An 18,711-nucleotide genomic window follows, 5' to 3' on the forward strand; every position below is an offset into this window, starting at 1 on the left:
AAACTGTGGTATTAGAATTCAGGTAGTGATTATTCTTGGAAAAACATTGACTGAAAGGGGCAGAGTGGGGCTCCTGAGGCACTGGTGATGTTCTGTTTCTTGACCTGGGTGCTTGGTTATATGGGCGTGTTCACTTTGTGAAAATGTATTAAGCTATACACTTAAGGATTATGCACCTTTCTCTGTGTTTATTTGTTCTGGTTACTATGCTCTGTGACAAACCAACCCAAACTTAGTGTCATAAAAACAATAGCCATTTTACTATGTGCACAAATTCTGGGAATTTGGACGAGATGCAACAGGAATGGCTTGTCTCTATTCCATGATATCTGGGGCCTTATCTGTAAAGCTTGAACATCTAGGGGTGATTTGAGGCTGGTGACTGGAAGCGTCTGGAGGCTTCTTCAGTTACACATCTAATTCCTGGGCTGGGATAACGAAAAAGCAGAAGTCAGTGGGGGAACTGTCAAACAGAACTTCTCACAATATGATGGGTAGGTTCCAAGAGGCAACATCCTGAGAGAGAGCTACCAGACAAGAAGCATTCCAAGAGAACCAGAGGGAAGCTGCATGGCCTTTTGTGATCTGGCCTTAGAAGTCATACAACATCACTCCTGCTATACTCTATTGGTTGAAACTATCACAAGGGATTGGTGTCGAAGAATTTGTGAACATTTTTTTTAACTGCCACAATGTTGTACAGTAATAATAATAAATGCTGTCATAGGTTTTTTTGCTGAAAGGGCATAGATAGGAATTCTAGAAGAAAAAGTGAAGGAAGATAATGAGCTCAGTTATAGACCCAATGGGTTGAAGGTGACTGCGGGATATCCAAGTAGGAACATCCAGTGACCAGTTAGTCATATAGAAAACTGTAGCTCAGGGAGAGTTCTCGGGAGCCACTATATGGGAAAGGAAGTCCTGTGGGTGACTGACATCAACCAGACAGCATTAGGAGGATGGCAAAAGTGGAAAGCCTAGAACAGAATCCAAGAAAAAAAAAAAAAACACCATCAGAAGGAATAGACAGAGGAGCTTATGAAAGACACTAAAAAGAAATAAATAGAATACCAAGACATTATGGCATCACAAAGGATTTTATTCATTTTGTTGCATTATTTTGAATACTGTCTTTTTATTTTAACAAGCGTAATACTTTTCAAAAAGAAATTAAGAAGCCATGGGAAAAGAGAGTTTTACAAAAATTAATTGGGGACCACAGGTTTTTCTTCTAAGAAACACTCCAAAAACACAAACCTGATTTTATCACTGAACTGTGCAAAACTCTTCACAGGTTTTCTATTGCCATTAGGTAAAATCCAAGCTTTATAACATGGCTGACAGAACTCTTCCTGAGCTGGCCTCTGTCTATCATTCAACCTCATCTATCACCGCTACCCGCTAGGCCCTCTAAAAAAAGCCGATTGATGTTTGCCCAGTCACCCATGCTTTTTGATATCTCTATACATTTGCCCACTTTGTGCACTCTGCCTCTAGTGCTCTTTACCCTCCCATCTCTGTACCCAACTCCTATTCATCCTGTAGAACCCAGGCTCTGTAGGGACGCTTCATGGATACTATAATAACCTTCTGTGTATCCACCTAACAGAGTACTTATCAGTAGCCTGGCAATGACTGCTGCTGTTTAATTACCTAATGTGTAATTACCTGCTGGCCTGACTATTTCACCTAGCAGACTGTGAGCCTCTGGAGAGGTGAGAGTGTGTCTTATTCATCTCCAATTCCTAGTACTTAGCACAATATTGGCCTGGCACACAGAACACCTACCTATGGGTGTTATGATTTTGATTTGTTGACTGAGAAAGATGATAGCAGTGAAAGGAACATCAGGTTGAGGGAGAACTTACAGGGTTTTGTTTGTTTTGATGTAGGAGATATTTAAGCAGGTTCACAAAAAGAGGAAAGTTGAAAGATTGGGGACCATAAAACACATGGAATAGTTGGTAGGATCAGGTACTAGAAGTAACAAGAAGGAAATGAACACAAAAGCACCATAGGATGGCCCCATCGCACTATCTATGATAGTGGTGTGATGGGGGAAGATGTAGGTGGAGGTAGATATGGGTGGGATGTAGATTACAAAAATAGAGCTCACTTCTCGTGTGAGAGGATCTCTTTGTCCCTGGAGAATAGTTTAGCACCTGACATAGATGAGCCATTCAGTAATAATTGTTAAATAAATAAATAGTGAAGCCCAAACAGAGAATGTACAAAGATAAAACAGTGTTTGATCCTACACTAAAACTCAGGTCTTCTGACCCAGAGGACACCTATGTAGCTCAGTTGCTGTGGAAAGAGGGGAGGAGGAAAACAGAGACAAGACCCAGGCTTCCCTCTGAGGCATGCACCCCCACCTTCTCCAGGGATCTTATTAGAGGTGTTTAGCTGGGCAGGCAGAGTGCTAGAGCTAGACCGTCTCCACCCCTTCAGTAGCGCTAGCTCTGGCTGTGTTGCTAAGAGCCTCAAAGACAAAGAAGTCACAGCAGGAGCCCAAGGGCAGCCTCCTTCAGGCAGTCAGGCACTAGCCCCCAACTCCCGAAGGCCCCTACAGGCAGAGAGGGTGTGGGCATCTCACACCCCAGCACCAGACTACAGAACTATGAGCCAGGACACCAAAGTGAAGACAACAGAGTCCAGTCCCCCAGCCCCATCCAAGACCAGGTGAGAAGTCCTGGTCCCTTGTGGGGATCTCTCCTCATTCCTCTTAGTACCCCAGTCACAACTACAGCTTTGAATACCTGGTGAATAAATGAAGCAAGACTTTCCTTCTTACAGGAAGTCGCTGCCTGTCCTGAACCCATCTGGGGATTACTACTACTGGTGGCTGAACACAATGGTCTTCCCAGTCATGTATAACCTCATCATCCTCGTATGCAGGTGTGGCAGGGGTGCTAAGGGAGGGGCTGGAAGCCAAAAAGAGGACTAAAGAGAGGCCAAGGAGAAGGACAGACCCTTGGTGGGGCAGGGAGGAGCAGCAACTCCCATGGGAGGGCCTGAGACAGAGGGTTGAAGGCCTTAGGGAGACGCCTCACACACAGAGGGTGCCCTTAATCCAATCATGCTTAACCCTGCAGAGCCTGCTTCCCCGACTTGCAGCACGGTTATCTGGTGGCTTGGTTGGTGCTGGACTACACGAGTGACCTGCTGTACCTACTAGACATTGTGGTGCGCTTCCACACAGGTCAGTGAGCTTCTAGGAATGACCCTTTGTTCCACCTTCCCTTCCTAAAGATAGCCACTTAAGAAGTAACAAGAAAGGCACCCCCCGCCATGCTAGCACCTTGGCGTGCCTCTAGGCCTGAAAGCATCCCAGTGCTCACCCCAGAAACCCCAGAGCAGAGTTATGCCCGGCTCCACCCTGTCCTTCAGGCAGTCTCCCTGGCCTGCCCTGGGCAGCTCATGCTCAGTCCAAGCTTGACTACAGCGGGTCCCCTTCCTACCCGCCACCTCTCCCCAGGATTCTTGGAACAGGGCATCCTGGTGGTGGACAAGGGTAGGATCTCCAGTCGCTACGTTCGCACCTGGAGTTTCTTGTTGGACCTGGCTTCCCTGATGCCCACAGACGTGGTCTACCTGCGGCTGGGCCCGCATGCACCCACCCTGAGGCTGAACCGCTTTCTCCGCGCGCCCCGCCTCTTCGAGGCCTTCGACCGCACGGAGACCCGCACAGCTTACCCAAATGCCTTTCGCATTGCCAAACTGATGCTTTACATTTTTGTCGTCATCCATTGGAACAGTTGCCTATACTTTGCCCTATCCCAGTATCTGGGCTTCGGGCGTGACGCATGGGTGTACCCGGACCCCGCACAGCCTGGCTTTGAGCGCCTGCGGCGCCAGTACCTATACAGCTTTTACTTCTCCACGCTAATCCTGACTACGGTGGGCGATACACCGCCGCCAGCACGGGAGGAGGAGTACCTCTTCATGGTGGGCGACTTCCTGCTGGCCGTCATGGGTTTCGCCACCATCATGGGTAGCATGAGTTCTGTCATCTACAACATGAACACTGCAGATGCAGCTTTCTACCCAGATCATGGGCTGGTGAAGAAGTACATGAAGCTGCAGCACGTCAACCGCAAGCTGGAGCGGCGAGTTATTGACTGGTGAGAAGGTGGGGTTCCAGACCAGGACAGGGACCAGTGTACGTGATGGAACCTGAGGGAGGTGACTGGGTACTTAGTGCCTGGTGAGCCAGGCAAGGTAATCAAAATGTAGCATTCAGCAGTGGGTTTGCTGGGTGGGGCTTGGAAAGAGGAAACTTCTTTCAACTGAGGGAATCAGGACTTGGGGGAGGGGGTGGGTAAGAGACTGAAAGGGAGAGGAGCTCATACCCAAAAAAGGATAATATGGAGACCATGGAATGGGAACTGCCACTGCCTGGTAGGGCTCAGAAGGCTCTGGAAGGAGTGGGTGAAGCAGGGCAATCCCCCTGAGAATGGTCAGCAACAAGATCATTGACTACCTATGGTGATCCATACTGTGGACTGAACAAAAGGAAGTGTCACAAAGTTGGGGAAGGAGAGCAGAGGGTCTCCAGAGAGGAGGGGGACCTTGGTGGCTGAGGTAGCTAAGGGTAGGGGTGGAACAATACATCACTGATTGGTGAGTAGGGTAGAGCCTGACAGGAGGAGGTGAAGGGTTATGCAAAGTGGTAGAGGTGTCTATGCCCTGGAAAACAGATGATCCAACTGTCAGGTACTCCCACGACCCCTGTTAGATCTCAGTATGGTGAGATTCTTGGCTGGAGCTGAGCTGAGCCCTGATGGAAGGGGTGGAGGCAGACACATAAAGGGCTGGTAAGGAAATGGCACTGTCCTTACTCTCAGGTATCAGCACCTGCAGATCAACAAGAAGATAACCAATGAAATAGCCATCTTACAGCACTTGCCTGAGCGGCTGCGGGCAGAAGTGGCTGTGTCTGTGCACCTGTCTACTCTGAGCCAGGTGCAGATCTTTCAGAACTGTGAGGCCAGCCTGCTGGAGGAGCTGGTGCTGAAGCTGCAGCCCCAGACCTACTCACCAGGTGAGTATGTATGCCGCAAAGGGGACATTGGCCGAGAGATGTACATCATCCGAGAGGGTCAACTGGCCGTGGTGGCAGATGATGGTATCACACAGTATGCTGTGCTCGGTGCAGGGCTCTACTTTGGGGAGATCAGCATCATCAACATCAAAGGTGGGTATCCCAGTATTGGTTCCAGGGACAAGGACAGGGTGGGGGGAGAGGGGAACAGCAGAGCCCAGTGCTGGGACCAGATAGTACTTCAGGCCTAAACTTCTGATTGAGGAAACCTCGCCCTTCTCTGAGTCACTAGAGGGCTCAAGAGAAAAACAACACATGGAGGATCCATTCCCTGAGAAGCTGAGCCAAGACCAGTGAATAGAGTGGGTTCATGGAAGAGAGAGTAGACTTGCTCTGTGGATATTCACCTGAACCACCAATAGACTAGTGAACAGTGATAGAGATAATAATAATAATAATAGCTAATATTTATTACCTGCTTACTGCATGCCCTGTTCTAAGTGTTTCACATGATATTAACTCATTAAATTCCTGCAACAGTTCTATAAGATAAGTACTATTCTTATCCCAATTTTGAAGATAAGGAAATCAAACTCAGTGAAGTTGGGTAATTTGCCCAAGGTTTCACAGGTATACACATGTGGGATGAGTGGAAAGAACAACCTTTTTACAGACAAGTGGAAAGAGAAATGTAGAAGAGAAGTTCCCATTTACTGACCATCACCTCTAGGCCAAGCCAGGTACTACCTACTGGCTTACTTCTTCCTCTCATCAGCCCTGTGCAGTAGGAATTGTTATGCCTAATCACAGGTATTAGGCATGAGGTCGTGCAAGCAGGAAATCCTACAAATGGGGTGAGCACACTGTCACAGACTGAGAGGCTGGATGTGCTCTGGCTCTCTCAGCATAAGAATTCTGCCCTCAGGGATTCTGAAAACCTCACATCTGTCCTCCAATGATCCCCTCAGGCTCCACATCCTGTATGTGGTAAGATGCTGTCTGTTTGACTTTGGATAAGTCATTTCCCTATTTAGGCCTCAGTTTAATCACCTATCCAATGAGGATAATAATAAAAACCCAAAGAGTTACTTGTGAGAATAAATGAGCTATGTGAGTGAGACATCCAGTGCAATGCTTGGCATACAGCAAGTGTTCAACAAATAGTAGCTCCCTTTCCCTTGTCCAAGGTCCTTCTAGCTCTAAGACTTTGCAATATTCAGCCTCACCTATCTCCCCACCCATTCTCCACCAACATCTTTCTAAACTGCAGAGGATATCACACAGCTCCCTGTTTAAAATATTTCAATAGTTTCCTACTGCCCTCAGCATAAGGCCTGAACTTCATGTCATGGCTTATGAGACCCAGCGTGACCTAGATGTCCCCTCTCTCTACTCTCCCCACACTCTGCACTTCTCCCACTCTGAGCTGCTTACTATTTTATGCATCCAACTGACTCTTTTCTACCCACTTCCCTCTGTTCCTGCTCCTCCCTCTGGCTAGATTGCCCTACCCCGACTTGTCCTCCTCCCCCTAGTTACTTCCTACTCAGTTCAGGTGTATTAGACTGTTCTTGCATTTCTATAAAGAAATATCTGAAACTAGATAATTTATAAAGAAAAGAGGTTTAATTGACTCACAGTTCTACAGGATTTACCATGCAGGAAGCATGGTGCTGACATTTGCTCAGTTTCTAGGGAGGCTTCAGGAAGCTTATAATTGTGGCAGAAGGCAAAGGGGGAGGAGGCATGTCACATGGTGAGAGCAGGAGCAAGGGTTGGTGGAGGTGCCAACCAACCAACCAAAACAACCACATCTCGTGACTCACTATCTCAAGGATAGCATCAAGCCATGAAGGATCTGCCCCCATAATCCAATCACCTCCCACCAGGTCCCACCTCCAACATTGGGGATTACATTTCACATGAGATTTGGGCTGGGACAAATATTCAAATTATATCTTAGGACATCCCTTCCTCCAGACTTCCCTAAATTCCTTGCCTTATAGTTTGGTAGGGGTTCTTTGCCTGCCTTCCCACAACACCTGATGAATATGTCTGCACTGCACCAGTCATACTGTTATGTAACTATTCCAGTGTAAGTGTATCTCCTCTAGACTGTGAATTATTTGAGGCAGGTCACTGATACCCACCCAGCACAGAGCCTGGTCCCCAGTATTTTACTAAATGAAAAAATTAATGAGGCAGAAGGAGAGGCTCAGAAGCACAAATATGGAGGTGAAGGCCCTGGTTCAGGAGTGAAATGCCACCTCCTCACCCTCCTGCTAACTATCCTCCATCTGCCCATGGGCCACAGGGAACATGTCTGGGAACCGCCGCACAGCCAACATCAAGAGCATAGGTTATTCAGACCTATTCTGTCTGAGCAAGGAGGACCTGCAGGAGGTGCTGAGCGAGTACCCACAGGCACAGACCGTCATGGAAGAGAAGGGACGTGAGATCCTGCTGAAAATGAACAAGTTGGACATGAATGCTGAGGCAGCTGAGATCGCCCTGCAGGAGGCTACAGAGTCCCGGCTACGAGGCCTAGACCAGCAGCTGGATGATCTACAGACGAAGTTTGCTCGCCTCCTGGCTGAGCTGGAGTCCAGCGCACTTAAGATTGCTTACCGCGTTGAGCGGCTGGAGTGGCAGACTCGAGAGTGGCCGATGCCTGAGGACCTGGCTGGGGCTGATGACGAGGGCGAGCCTGGGGAGGGAACTTCCAAAGATGAAGAGGGCAGGGCCACGCAGGAGGGACCCCCAGGTCCAGAGTGACCCCATACCTATCCCCAGCATTCCCACCTCCTAGTGAATCCAGAGTTGTAGTAAAGCCTAACTGCTGCAACTCTGTCATCCTGTCTGTGGGATCACAGACACAGGAGCAAATTGGTCTGTAGATGCCCAGCTAGAGACATAGTAGTATAGTGCACATTCAGCCTCCACTTACCAACACACACACACACACAGTTGCTCATAGACCTGTTGGCCCCAAGACTGTGCATTCCATCTAAAATGCTCTGGAATTTCCATTCTCAGAGCACACAGCACACATGCTTTCTCACAAGCACTGATGTATCTTACACCCACATAATATATACACATTCAGTCATGCACCTTCTAAACACATATATGCTGGCAGTCATACACCAATAGACACAGATGCCCTTCACAGGTGTGCACACACTTGTGAAAACACAAAAGCACACCCTGAGCCCTCTAGGTCTAAGATGTCTTTTGAATGTTTCCCATATGGGCGATTCACAAGTATACCCTGAAAGTTGCACTTCAATAAAGTATTTGCCTCCTCCCTAAGCATTTATGGGGCTGGAAAGAAAAGGCAAAGTCAATAGTGGACCAGGATGGATTCTGTCTGAATTCTGAAGTCTGAAGCCTGAATTCTGAGTCTCAGAGGTGATGAGCATGAACTGTGTAGTATCTAGTGGGTTAGAGTCAGAGGTGAGGCACCTTAAGAATAGAGAATCAATATTCAGCCTAGGCAAAGCAGGCTTTCACATCACACTGCTGTAACAGTGCCCAAACACACTGGCCTTTGTATCCCACACCAGAGCATATGTTCTCGATTTATAAGCTCTGAGAGGTTTCATCTAGTTAAATGGGCCAGAGCAGATACTTCTTTTTCTTCCCTCTGGCCAGCCCTGGAGCCTAGATCCAGGGCTTCCCTGTGTTCAGGGCTGATTTCAAGAGGAGAATAGTTCCATTCTCCCAACAGAAAGAGGGTGAATAGTTCCAACAGGACCATTCACCTGGCCCAGCCCTACCATGACAGTTGTTGGAACTGGTGTTCGTGCTGGTGGAAATCCAGCCCTTCTTCTTTGCACAGTATTCCAAAATATAGGGGAGAGTAGAGACTAGGTTCAGTGGAATATTACGGTCAGAGGCAATTAGAGATGAGGGTGTTGGGAATTTTGGAGTTAACTCTGGTATACTTGGAAGGAGGTCTGTACTTGGGGCAGGAAAGGTATCATAGGGTCTATGGGGAGGAGTCTGAAGTCACGTCTGAACCAGATTCACCCTGAGTCACCATTGCAGCTCCTCCAGGGTCTGGCCAGTCTTGAGGTCTGAGCTGTGCCAGGTGGTAGTTTCAAATGTATCCAGGATTTAACCTATAGATATAACTGAGTGATATGTCTGTACTCTCAGGAGAGATTATGAGGGTAATCACCTTTAAATCATATTAAAATAAAATCATAAATAAAATATATATATTAAAATATATAGTTTTTTGTGATATGTCTTCTGCATGAAATATAAGATCCACAAGGCCAACACTGGGTTTTCCTTGTTCATCTCTGTGTCCCCAGGGATGTGCCTGATACCTAATAAGTACCCAAATATATGTTTGGTAAGAAGAGAGAGTTGAAGCAGACAGAGGATAAATATTGGAGGAAGATGTGTGTCAATTTCTTGAGATGTTTTTCTGTCATCTCTGCCCTCCTATCATCTTGAACTAGAATGGATGGGTACATCGTAAAGGCCATTTGGGTGGCATCTGATGGATTTAAGGAGTTGAGAACAAGTTTTTCACTGACATATTACAATGTGCACACCTGTCCCCACTGAAGGCTCTCTCAGAACAGTTGGCCTCTGCCACGCCATCTAATTCTGGTCTATAGCACTAGCAGGGTGATAACTGGTTATCTGGCATTTTATGGTGGCAGAAACAAAACTCTCAAAGGGCCAGCTATCCATTTTGCTCTGCCTCTGCTATTCCAGGATGAGGAGATCAGAATCTTCATGGTGGAGCCACCGTATCATAAGACACCTTGAATAGCATCAGTTGCTTTCTGAGGTCCTCTAGTTGTGGAATTGGTTTTTTCACCCTGTTGAAGACAATATTTGGACAATTTGGGACAGGCTGAGTAGAATTAGGTCAGGATGTACAGAAGTGAACACAATTTTAAGTTCCTGGAATAACCAAGAAATAAAATAAATTCTTTTAGTCCAAAGAATATTAACTAATGTGTATTAAGCACTAGGCTATACACTTATAAATGTAGCCAAAAATTTTATTAAAATTTTCATTTGGATTTTGTTGATTTTATCCCTCCTCCCATCATAAGAAAGGACCTAAATCTTTGTCCCTTAAAAGTTAAAGCTTTTGAATTACAGGATCAGAAACAGAAATTAACAGAAACTTTTTGCCAGAGATTTTGTGGGGGTCTTGGGGTTTTCTTTGTTTTGTTTTGTTTTTGAGATAGGTCTCACTCTGTTGCTCAGGCTGTAGTGCAGTGGTGCCATCTTGGCTCATTGCAACCTCTACCTCCCTGACTCAAGCAATCCTCCCACGACAGCCTCCCAAGTGGCTGGGACCACAGGTGTGCACGCCTGATTAATTTTTGTATTTTTTGCAGAGATAGGGTTTTTCCATGTTGCCCAGGCTGGTCTCAAACTCCTGGACTCAAGAGATCTGCCTGACTCTGCTTCTCAAAGTGCTGGGATTAGAGGTGTGGGCCACCACGCTCAGCCAAGATTTTGTTTTTGAAAAATAGGGCTCCTAGGATTTCACAAATGATGTAGTTACAGGTAAATTGTACCCAATTGTCTGTGAGAGCTTAAGAAGAGTTTAAGAAGCAGAAGTTTCTTCTGCGGAGGGGAGATTCCCTAAGATAAGGGAAAGGAATGAGATTCTTGAGAGTATTTTTGGTGTTGTTGTTGTTTTGTTTTGTTGTGGGGTTTTTTTTGTTTGTTTTGTGTGTGTGTGTGTGTGTGTGTTTTTTTTTTTTTTTTTTTTTTTTTTTTTTTTTTTTTTTTTGCTGTTATAACATATTACCACAAATTTAGCAGCTTAAAACAGCACCCATTTATTCTCATAGTTCTGTAAGTTAGAAATACAAGCACAGTGTCAGTCAACTAGACCTCTGTTCGGGGCCTCCCAACGCTGAAATCAAGGTTTCAGTTGGACTAGGCTATTACCTGGAGACTGTAGGAAAGAATCTGCCTCCAAGTTCATTCAAGTTGTTAGCAGAATTCCACTGACTGTAGGACAAAGATCTCTGATTCCTTGACACATGGCCCCTTCATCTTGAAGTCAACCAAGGCATATTAAATCTTCCTCAAATCTTCAAATCTCTCATTTCCCCCTTCTACTACCAGGCTGAGAAAGATCTCTCCTTTTTAGGGTTCATCTGATTAGAGTAGGTTCACCTAAATAATCCAGAATAATCTCCGTATTTTAAGATCAACTGATTATTAACTAACTTAATTACATCCTCAATGTCCGTTTTGCCATAATCCTGGGAATAACATCAGAGGGCAAAATAATAGAAGTCAGAATTCTACCACAGGATTTCTAAGGAAAAAAGCAACCTAGACTCTATTTTCTATGAGGGCCCAAAATAGGCAACACTAAGAGTTGAGTCTTTGGAAAGAACTGGAGAATGATCACTATACCAGAACAGGTACTGGAGACTCAGAGCAGCACCCCCTAGAAGTGTGCAGCCTTGAACAAGGCACATACCAGCATTATCAGCATGCTCCAAAGACCAGAGGCCCTGCACCAGATGTTCTGTTCAACATAAAAGCCCCAGAGACTTTTGTAAGGCCCTAAATTGGGAAAGAGAGTGGGAAGAAAGCCCAAACCACAACTGAGATTAAATCTCCCATATAGTGAAAACAGTATGAAGATTCCTTAAAGAACTGAAAGTAGAACTATCATTTGATCCAGCAATCTCACTACTGGGTATCTACCTAAAGGAAAATAAGTCATTATATGAAAAAGACACATGCACACACATGTTTGTAGCAGCACAATTCACAATTGCAAAGATATGGAACCGACCTAGATGCCCATCAACCAAGTGGATAAATAAAATGTGGTATGTAAGGCCAGGCACGGTGGCTTACGGCTGTAATCCCAACTCTTTGGGAGGTGGAGGTGGACAGATTACTTGAGACCAGGAGTGTGAGACCAACTTGGCCAACATGGTGAAACCCCATCTCTACTAAAAATAAAAAAAAATATCTGGGCGTGGTGGCACAACTGTAATCCAAGATGCTCGGGAGGCTGAGGCAAGAGAATAGCTTGAACCTGGGAGGTGGAGGTTGCAGTGAGCCAAGATCACGCCACTGCACTCCGGCCTGGGCGACAGAGGGAGACTCTGTCAAAAAAAAAAAAAAAAAAAAAAGAGAGAGAGAGAAAGAAAGAAAATGTGGTATGTATACACCATGGAAGACTACTCAGCCATAAAAAGGAATGAAATAATGTCTTTGGCAGCTTGGATGGAGCTGAAGACCATTATTCTAAATGAAGTAACTCAGGAATAGAAAACTAAATATTGCATGTTCTCACAAGTGGAAGCTAAACTATGAAGATGCATAAAAGTGATATAATCAACTTTGGGGACTCAAGGGGAAGGTTGGGAGAGGGTAAGGGATAAAAGACTATATATCGGGTACAGTGTACACTGCTCAGGTGACGAGTGCACTAAAATCTCAGAAATCACCACTAAAGAACTTAACCATGTAACCAAAAACTGCTTGTACCCCCAAAACTACTGAAATTAAATGATAGGTAGGTAGATAGATAGATAGATAGATAATCTTTCATAAAGTAAGTATTTAAAAGTTTAGATGAGAATTATCTGATTTAGAAAACCTAATGTCTAATTTTTTACACACTACTGTGGAATAATTCACAAACTGCTCTACACGTATTACCTGATTTGGTTCTTAAAACAGTGTGAGGAAATTTAAATTATTATATTAATACTGTGATGATGATGATGATGCTCATCTTTCCAGATCAGGAATCTGAAGCCCACAGAGCCACTAAAGATATTAGATCTGATTTATTGAGAAGTTTCTTTATGCCAGATCCTGGGTTAAGTGCATTGTCTCAATCCTTACAACTATATGAGAAAGATGTCATTGTTATCCCATTTTGAAATGAGGAAAGCAAGATTCTGGGATTAGATAACTTGCCTAATATCACAGGGTCCCTAAGTCACAAGGAATGAAGCCCAGGTCTGTCATATTGTTTCTTTTAGCAAAATAAGGAAAGGAATCACCTGATTTGAGGCCAGGGCCAAGCGAGCTCTTCCCTGCTTGAGAATGACTGTCAGGGGTAGTAACTTCAGTAACCAGGGGGAAGAAGCCAGCTGTGCCAGGGAAAGCTTGTGAGTCACTGGCAAGGCTGCCTGCCAGCAAAGATAAAGGACCATCAGCTACTCTGGATAAGAGCTCCCAATTCCAGCTGCAGGGTCTGAACAAAATACAGCTGTGAGAGGAGGGCAGGAGTTGGAGAGTCACTGCTAGATTTCTATAGAGGTGTCAAGACTGTTCTAGGACCTTCCTTCTGAGAGCCCCAGTGCTTCAGGCTTAGCTCTGTTCCCTCCTACAGGACCTAGGGCCTCACTTACTTCTTTCCTTGGGTCATGACCCTTAGGAAACCCCAGTCTGGCTAAGATTTGGGATGTAGACTCCTCCTTGGTGTTCCCAGTTAGCTACTCTCCCACAGAATCTTCCTTGGACCCACCACACCCTACCCTTTCTTTCTTGGGGTTTGGCTGCTAGCCTCATAAGACAGATGGAAATAAAGTATCAAGCTTGGGAGGAAATCAGATTCCTAAGGAAAGAGGCCTTTCAATCCAGTGGAGTGTTTACTCCTGGTGCAAACACTAGGAGCTAGAAGCAGGAGGCAGGGTGAGAGGATTCTAGTTTGGGCTAAGCTGGAGTTTGGTTTGAGGCTAGGATCAGAGGATGTGGTCAAGCTGGGTTAGAGCTGGGATCAGAGCCATGACCCAAGTAGGGCAAATGTTAGGCTGGCCTAATAGAAAACAGCATGCCAACCAGACTTGTATTTTAGTTCTGAAACATCACTTCCTAGCTGGGGGATTCTCAGCCTCTTCCTCAAAATCTTTCAGGGTTGTTTAGAGAAATGCTGAAGATTTAAAAATCTAAACAAGATAATGAATGTAAACTGCCTACTAGTGCCTAGAAGGTGATAATTTCATAATAATTAACAGTAGTTATGACTATTACTCGTGTCCCTCTAGCAGTTATTGTGTCTTTGAGGGCCCTGGGCACAGGTTGTCCTGCTCTATTTGTTTCAGGCCTCTGGCAGGGCCTCCAGGTTGCGCAGGCAATACCAGGTCTGGCCAGCAGAGAGCAGAAGGCACTTCTTCCTTGCTTCCTTCCAGCTCCCTCCCAGATTTTAGGATTGCAATGCCTTGAAAAGCTTGGAGAATTTCTCAGGGAGAAATGGAATCTTAGGGACAGGCAACAATGTTGGGGAATTATGATCTCAACTGCTCTTGTTTAAGCTTTTGTCACAATGACTGAAATATACCAGTGGTATTGCTGAGAGATGTTACTGAAGAGGATGTACTAATCAGAGCCTAAAGCAGCCCTGTCGCAGGCAGCACCACTGAATGAATGACTGGGAACATTCAGACTGCCCTCCCCACAGATTGAAAATTCTTTGTGCTTCTCACCACTAGCTCACATGAACCCTCTCTGTGTCTGTCTTCACCTTTTCAGTTCCCATACCTTGGCCTGTTGTCCTCAGCCTTTTCTTCATCAGTATGTCCAACAGACAGGGCCCCAGAGGCTCTTAGCTTGTATGCGTTCATGGAAGCCTTCTCTCAGAATAATCTTCTGTTAGCTCTTTTAACTTTTGAGTGAGGCCCTGACCTGGAAGATCTAGGCCTTTCTTGGCCTACCCGTGAGGGTCTACATCTGAAGTCAAGTATCCAGCCAGAGTCAGCCCCTGAATGGGTGCCTCTGCTCTTCCCCAACACAAGCCCCAAGCATCTGAAAGGCCAATCCTTGTCCTTGTTTCTTTTGTCTGCTCAATAGCCCTGCCTGCTCTGGCTGTAGCCCATCTGCCTTCTCAGCTGGCTCCCTCTGTTTAATCATCCCAAGAGAAGGGCCTCCTGCATGGGCAGGGAATGTGTGGGCAGGAGCTCAGCACAGAAGAAAGTTTGTACATCATAGAAATGCAGAGAACAGAAGGCCTTGAAAGATGTGAGGAGAAGGTGGCCTAATCAGACACAGAGGGAGGGGCTGAGCCAATGGGGAAAAGGGCAAGCTGGGCACCCCAAGGACTGGACTATAGCTGATTTCTCTCCTAGCACCAGAACCTAGCTGCACGTGTGTGCGTCAGAACCAGGAGTGCTGGAGGCAGAGCCTATTACATGACCCTCACACTACTGGGAATGTAAACACTGAGTTTCCTGGTTAAAAGCACTGATATTTTGTGGACCCTGCAAGCTACCTAGAATAAGCAGTACCTTAAAAAGCAGCTTATCTGGCACTGTGCATGAGGCACTATGTTCTGCTCTCTTTGGTTGTTTCCCATGAATATTTACTGAAGTTTTATTTAAATGTTCCCCTCTTATCTCAGTTATGATATAGAATATTCAAAGAAGGATCATGTGCCCACATTTGGGCCAATGGGGCAGTACCATGGGAGATTGAGACTTCCCAAAAGGGAAAGTAAATTGTTCTAGCTACAAGAGTCAAGCTAGGTGGCCCAAAATCCCCCTCTAAAAAACTAAAACCAAAACTAGAACCAAATAACGAACAACCTTGGCAGGTCAAGGCTTGAGTTAGAAAGACAGAGTCTCTCAGGACTGAGCCCAAGCCTACTTCAGGACCTCTTGCATGTGCTTCCTTGACCTCTTAGTTTTCTGACTTGTTCCTGGACAAGGGTCCAAGTCTCTTTCATATGGCTTTGCCCATATTGGCTTTGCAATTCCCTCCTTACTCTGATCTAAAGCATCCCTATTTTCCTGCCCTGAGATATCCCATTCTCTCCAAAATACTGACTTATCTCTAGCAAAGGAAGTATAGATGTAAGTTCATGATTTCGAGAAATGAGTTCTACCCTTTTAGCACTGCATTTTCATTCCTTTCCCTCCATCCTCTGTTTCCCCTCCCTTCTTCACTATAGCTATTTCTTGTTTTTTATTTTCCCTTTTACAAAACATCTTGAAATCAATCTACACATGCCATCTCCTAGCCCTCACCTTCCATACCCATCTGCGTTAACTTAGAGGGGAGAATATGAGCAAGATACAAAGATAATGAAAACATGGCATCCACAAGGAAAATATAAGATATTTGAGGCTCCTCAAGCCAAGTACGACCATCCAGCTAGAGCCAGTGTTTGGGTGTGAGAGTAAAGAAAAGATAGAAAGTAAGTAATGACAGTAGTGTGGCGAGAAGTCTGAGAAACTGTTGGAGAAAGGGGCATGTATTAGTCAGCTCAGGCTGCCAAAACAAGACACCATAGACTAGATGGCTTAAACAACAGAAATTATTTTCTCACAGTTCTAGAGCCTAGAAAACCCAGATCAAGGTACCAACACATTCAATTTCTGGTGAGGGCCACCTGCAGACAGGATCCTCACTTGGTCTTTCCTCTGTGTGGCTTGTAGGGTGAAGGGGTGGGAGGGGACGAGGGAAATGGTGGATGGGAAGATATTTGGTGTCTCTTCCCCATCTTGTAATGACAACAGTTCTAGCCCCACCCTTATAACCTTATTTAACTTTAATCACCTCTTTAAAGGCCCTATCTCCAAATGCAGTAACAAGGGCAGGAGCCAGACCCTTGGAATAAAATTTTCTCTTCTCCATGTCCAGCTGAGATTTTATGACTCATTATTTCACACTTGTCCCTTTATTTTGCCATTGCGTTCATCTGGTAAAATTCCAACTTTGGATGAACTGAACCATGAACATTCTCCTTGCTTGCGTCCAACCAGCCGAGCTCTGCTGAGAAGTTGATCCCACTAGAAATTCGTAGTCATCAACCCTTAAGTGAGCCCTCAGTATTTTCCTATTATCGCACTACATTCCTCAGGTCTCCTTTCCCTTCTCCCATTATATATTGTTTTCTAAAACCATCTTGACTACTAAAAATTTTCATCACACACACGTATGCACAAACGCGCGCACGCACGCACACACACACCACTCTCTGATAAACACATCTCCAACTTCACAGCAAAAATAAAAACTATCAGACAGCAGCTCCCTACCAAACCTACAAACAACTGTCTTGTTAAGATGCAGGTTAGGTTGCCATGACAGTAGAGAAAAAAATTGTAAGAACTTAAGACTGTAGTTTCTTTTTCATGCAGAAGAACCAGCGATGATAAAATGGTTTGAGAGTATAGGAGACCCAGACTCCTTCGATTTTGTCACTCTGCCATCCCTAATATGTTACCCTTACTGCATGATTGAAGGTGGCTTGCTTTCCTATTTACATTCCTATTGCCGTCCCATAGGGGCAAAGAGGAAGAGAAGGTCCATTTTTCTCCTTTAAGGCCTTGATTTGGAAGCTGCACATATCACTTCTTCCTACAGATACTACCTAGTCATAATGTGCATTTTTTGCACTTAGCTGTGAAAAGGTCTAGGAAATGTAGCTGTTATTTTGTTGGCTTATTTTATCTATAGCTTATTTTCATCTATAATCATCTTCTACTAATTTCCTCTTACAGTTGAGTCTCTACTGCAATCAAAAGCTAGGATCCTCCACTTCCACTCTGGATTGCATACATCCCTGACTCCTCAGGAACCTTGCATTATTAATAACCATTCTCTCTCTCCTGTATCTTCAGTCTTTTTATATATTGGAGTAATTCCATCTGCCAAAAGAAAACAAAAATGAAAGAGAAAGAAGGAGAGAAAAAGAGAGAAAGAAAGTTAGTTTAAGTCCTCCCATCTTAAAAAAAACAAAATCTTTCATTTGACATCCTCCTGCAGCTCTATCCCCTTTCCTTAATAACTACATTTCTTAAAAACTTGGCTAAAGTCATTTACTCCCCTTCCTCCCATCACATTCAGTTTTCAGGACACCTACCCTGCCTTCTGCCTCAACAACCTCACTAAAATGGCTCTTTCTAAGGTTGCCAAAGATCTCCAGGTCACTAATTTTGGACCACTTTTCTCATTCCTCATTTTGCTTACCCAGGAGCAGCATTTGAATGAGTCACCAGTTTCTTTTTGCACCTCTTCTCTTTTAGCTTTTATGATGCTTCACTCTCTGGGTTTCCTCCTGTCCCTCTGTCTACTCCTTCTTGATGTCTTTTGCAGGCTCATCTTTCTCTATCCAGTCTTTCAATAATGACCTCTAAAAGTCTGACTTGATACTTCACTTGTTCTTATTCTACACACTCTAATTCTGTGGTTTGTATTACTTCCTATACAATCTGTATATTTAGCTTCCTAATGGAATTCTACTTAGATATCTAACAGACATCTGAAACTTAATATGTCCAAAACAGAACAGATTTAATGGTGGGAGTTTCTCTCTGCTAGTTACTATTTTCTCTATGAAGTTGGAGTCTAGGTTGAGAGTGAATAATGCTGTGTGTGTGTGTGTGTGTGTGTGCGCGCGCGTGAAGAAATTAGAGATTTTATGAGACAAGAAAATTTGAAAACAATATTGTGTAAAATGAGAGAAAGAAGGTAATCAGAGAAATCTGGTAAGACATCTACTCATTCTAAGCAGCACAGTATGAACAACTGAATTCTGATTTCCAAAATCCCAGACTTTGAATTCTGGCTCTTTCACTTAGTAGCTTTCTGGCTTTGGGCAAGTTACCTAAACTCTCTCTAAGCCACAGTTTTTTCATCTAAAATATTGATCAACAATATTGGACCTAAATTCATGGTTCTTCATGAGGATTAAATGTGCT

At 44.7% G+C, this 18,711-nt stretch overlaps 1 protein-coding gene across 1 annotated transcript; it reads left to right on the forward strand.

Annotated features, from left to right (window-relative positions):
* The first annotated feature begins 2,508 nt into the window (after positions 1-2,508).
* On the forward strand, positions 2,509-7,889 carry CNGA4 (cyclic nucleotide gated channel subunit alpha 4). The gene is made up of 6 exons (XM_010383508.2): positions 2,509-2,682; positions 2,797-2,898; positions 3,096-3,202; positions 3,479-4,124; positions 4,848-5,197; positions 7,359-7,889. Exons 1-6 carry the CDS (start codon positions 2,621-2,623, stop codon positions 7,817-7,819), a joined length of 1,728 nt encoding a protein of 575 aa, XP_010381810.1. The 5' UTR covers positions 2,509-2,620; the 3' UTR covers positions 7,820-7,889.
* The last annotated feature ends 10,822 nt before the right edge of the window (positions 7,890-18,711 follow it).

Source organism: Rhinopithecus roxellana, chromosome 15 (genome assembly GCF_007565055.1).
Source record: "Rhinopithecus roxellana isolate Shanxi Qingling chromosome 15, ASM756505v1, whole genome shotgun sequence".
Classification (NCBI taxonomy): domain Eukaryota; kingdom Metazoa; phylum Chordata; class Mammalia; order Primates; family Cercopithecidae; genus Rhinopithecus; species Rhinopithecus roxellana.

Excerpts from the sequence above, each read along its gene's own strand:
- CNGA4 (XM_010383508.2), top strand. The coding sequence starts at position 2,621 with ATGAGCCAGGACACCAAAGTGAAGACAACAGAGTCCAGTCCCCCAGCC. Across the intron at positions 3,203-3,478 it reads TGTGGTGCGCTTCCACACAG|GATTCTTGGAACAGGGCATC; the intron begins GTCAGTGAGCTT and ends ACCTCTCCCCAG. Across the intron at positions 4,125-4,847 it reads GAGCGGCGAGTTATTGACTG|GTATCAGCACCTGCAGATCA; the intron begins GTGAGAAGGTGG and ends CCTTACTCTCAG.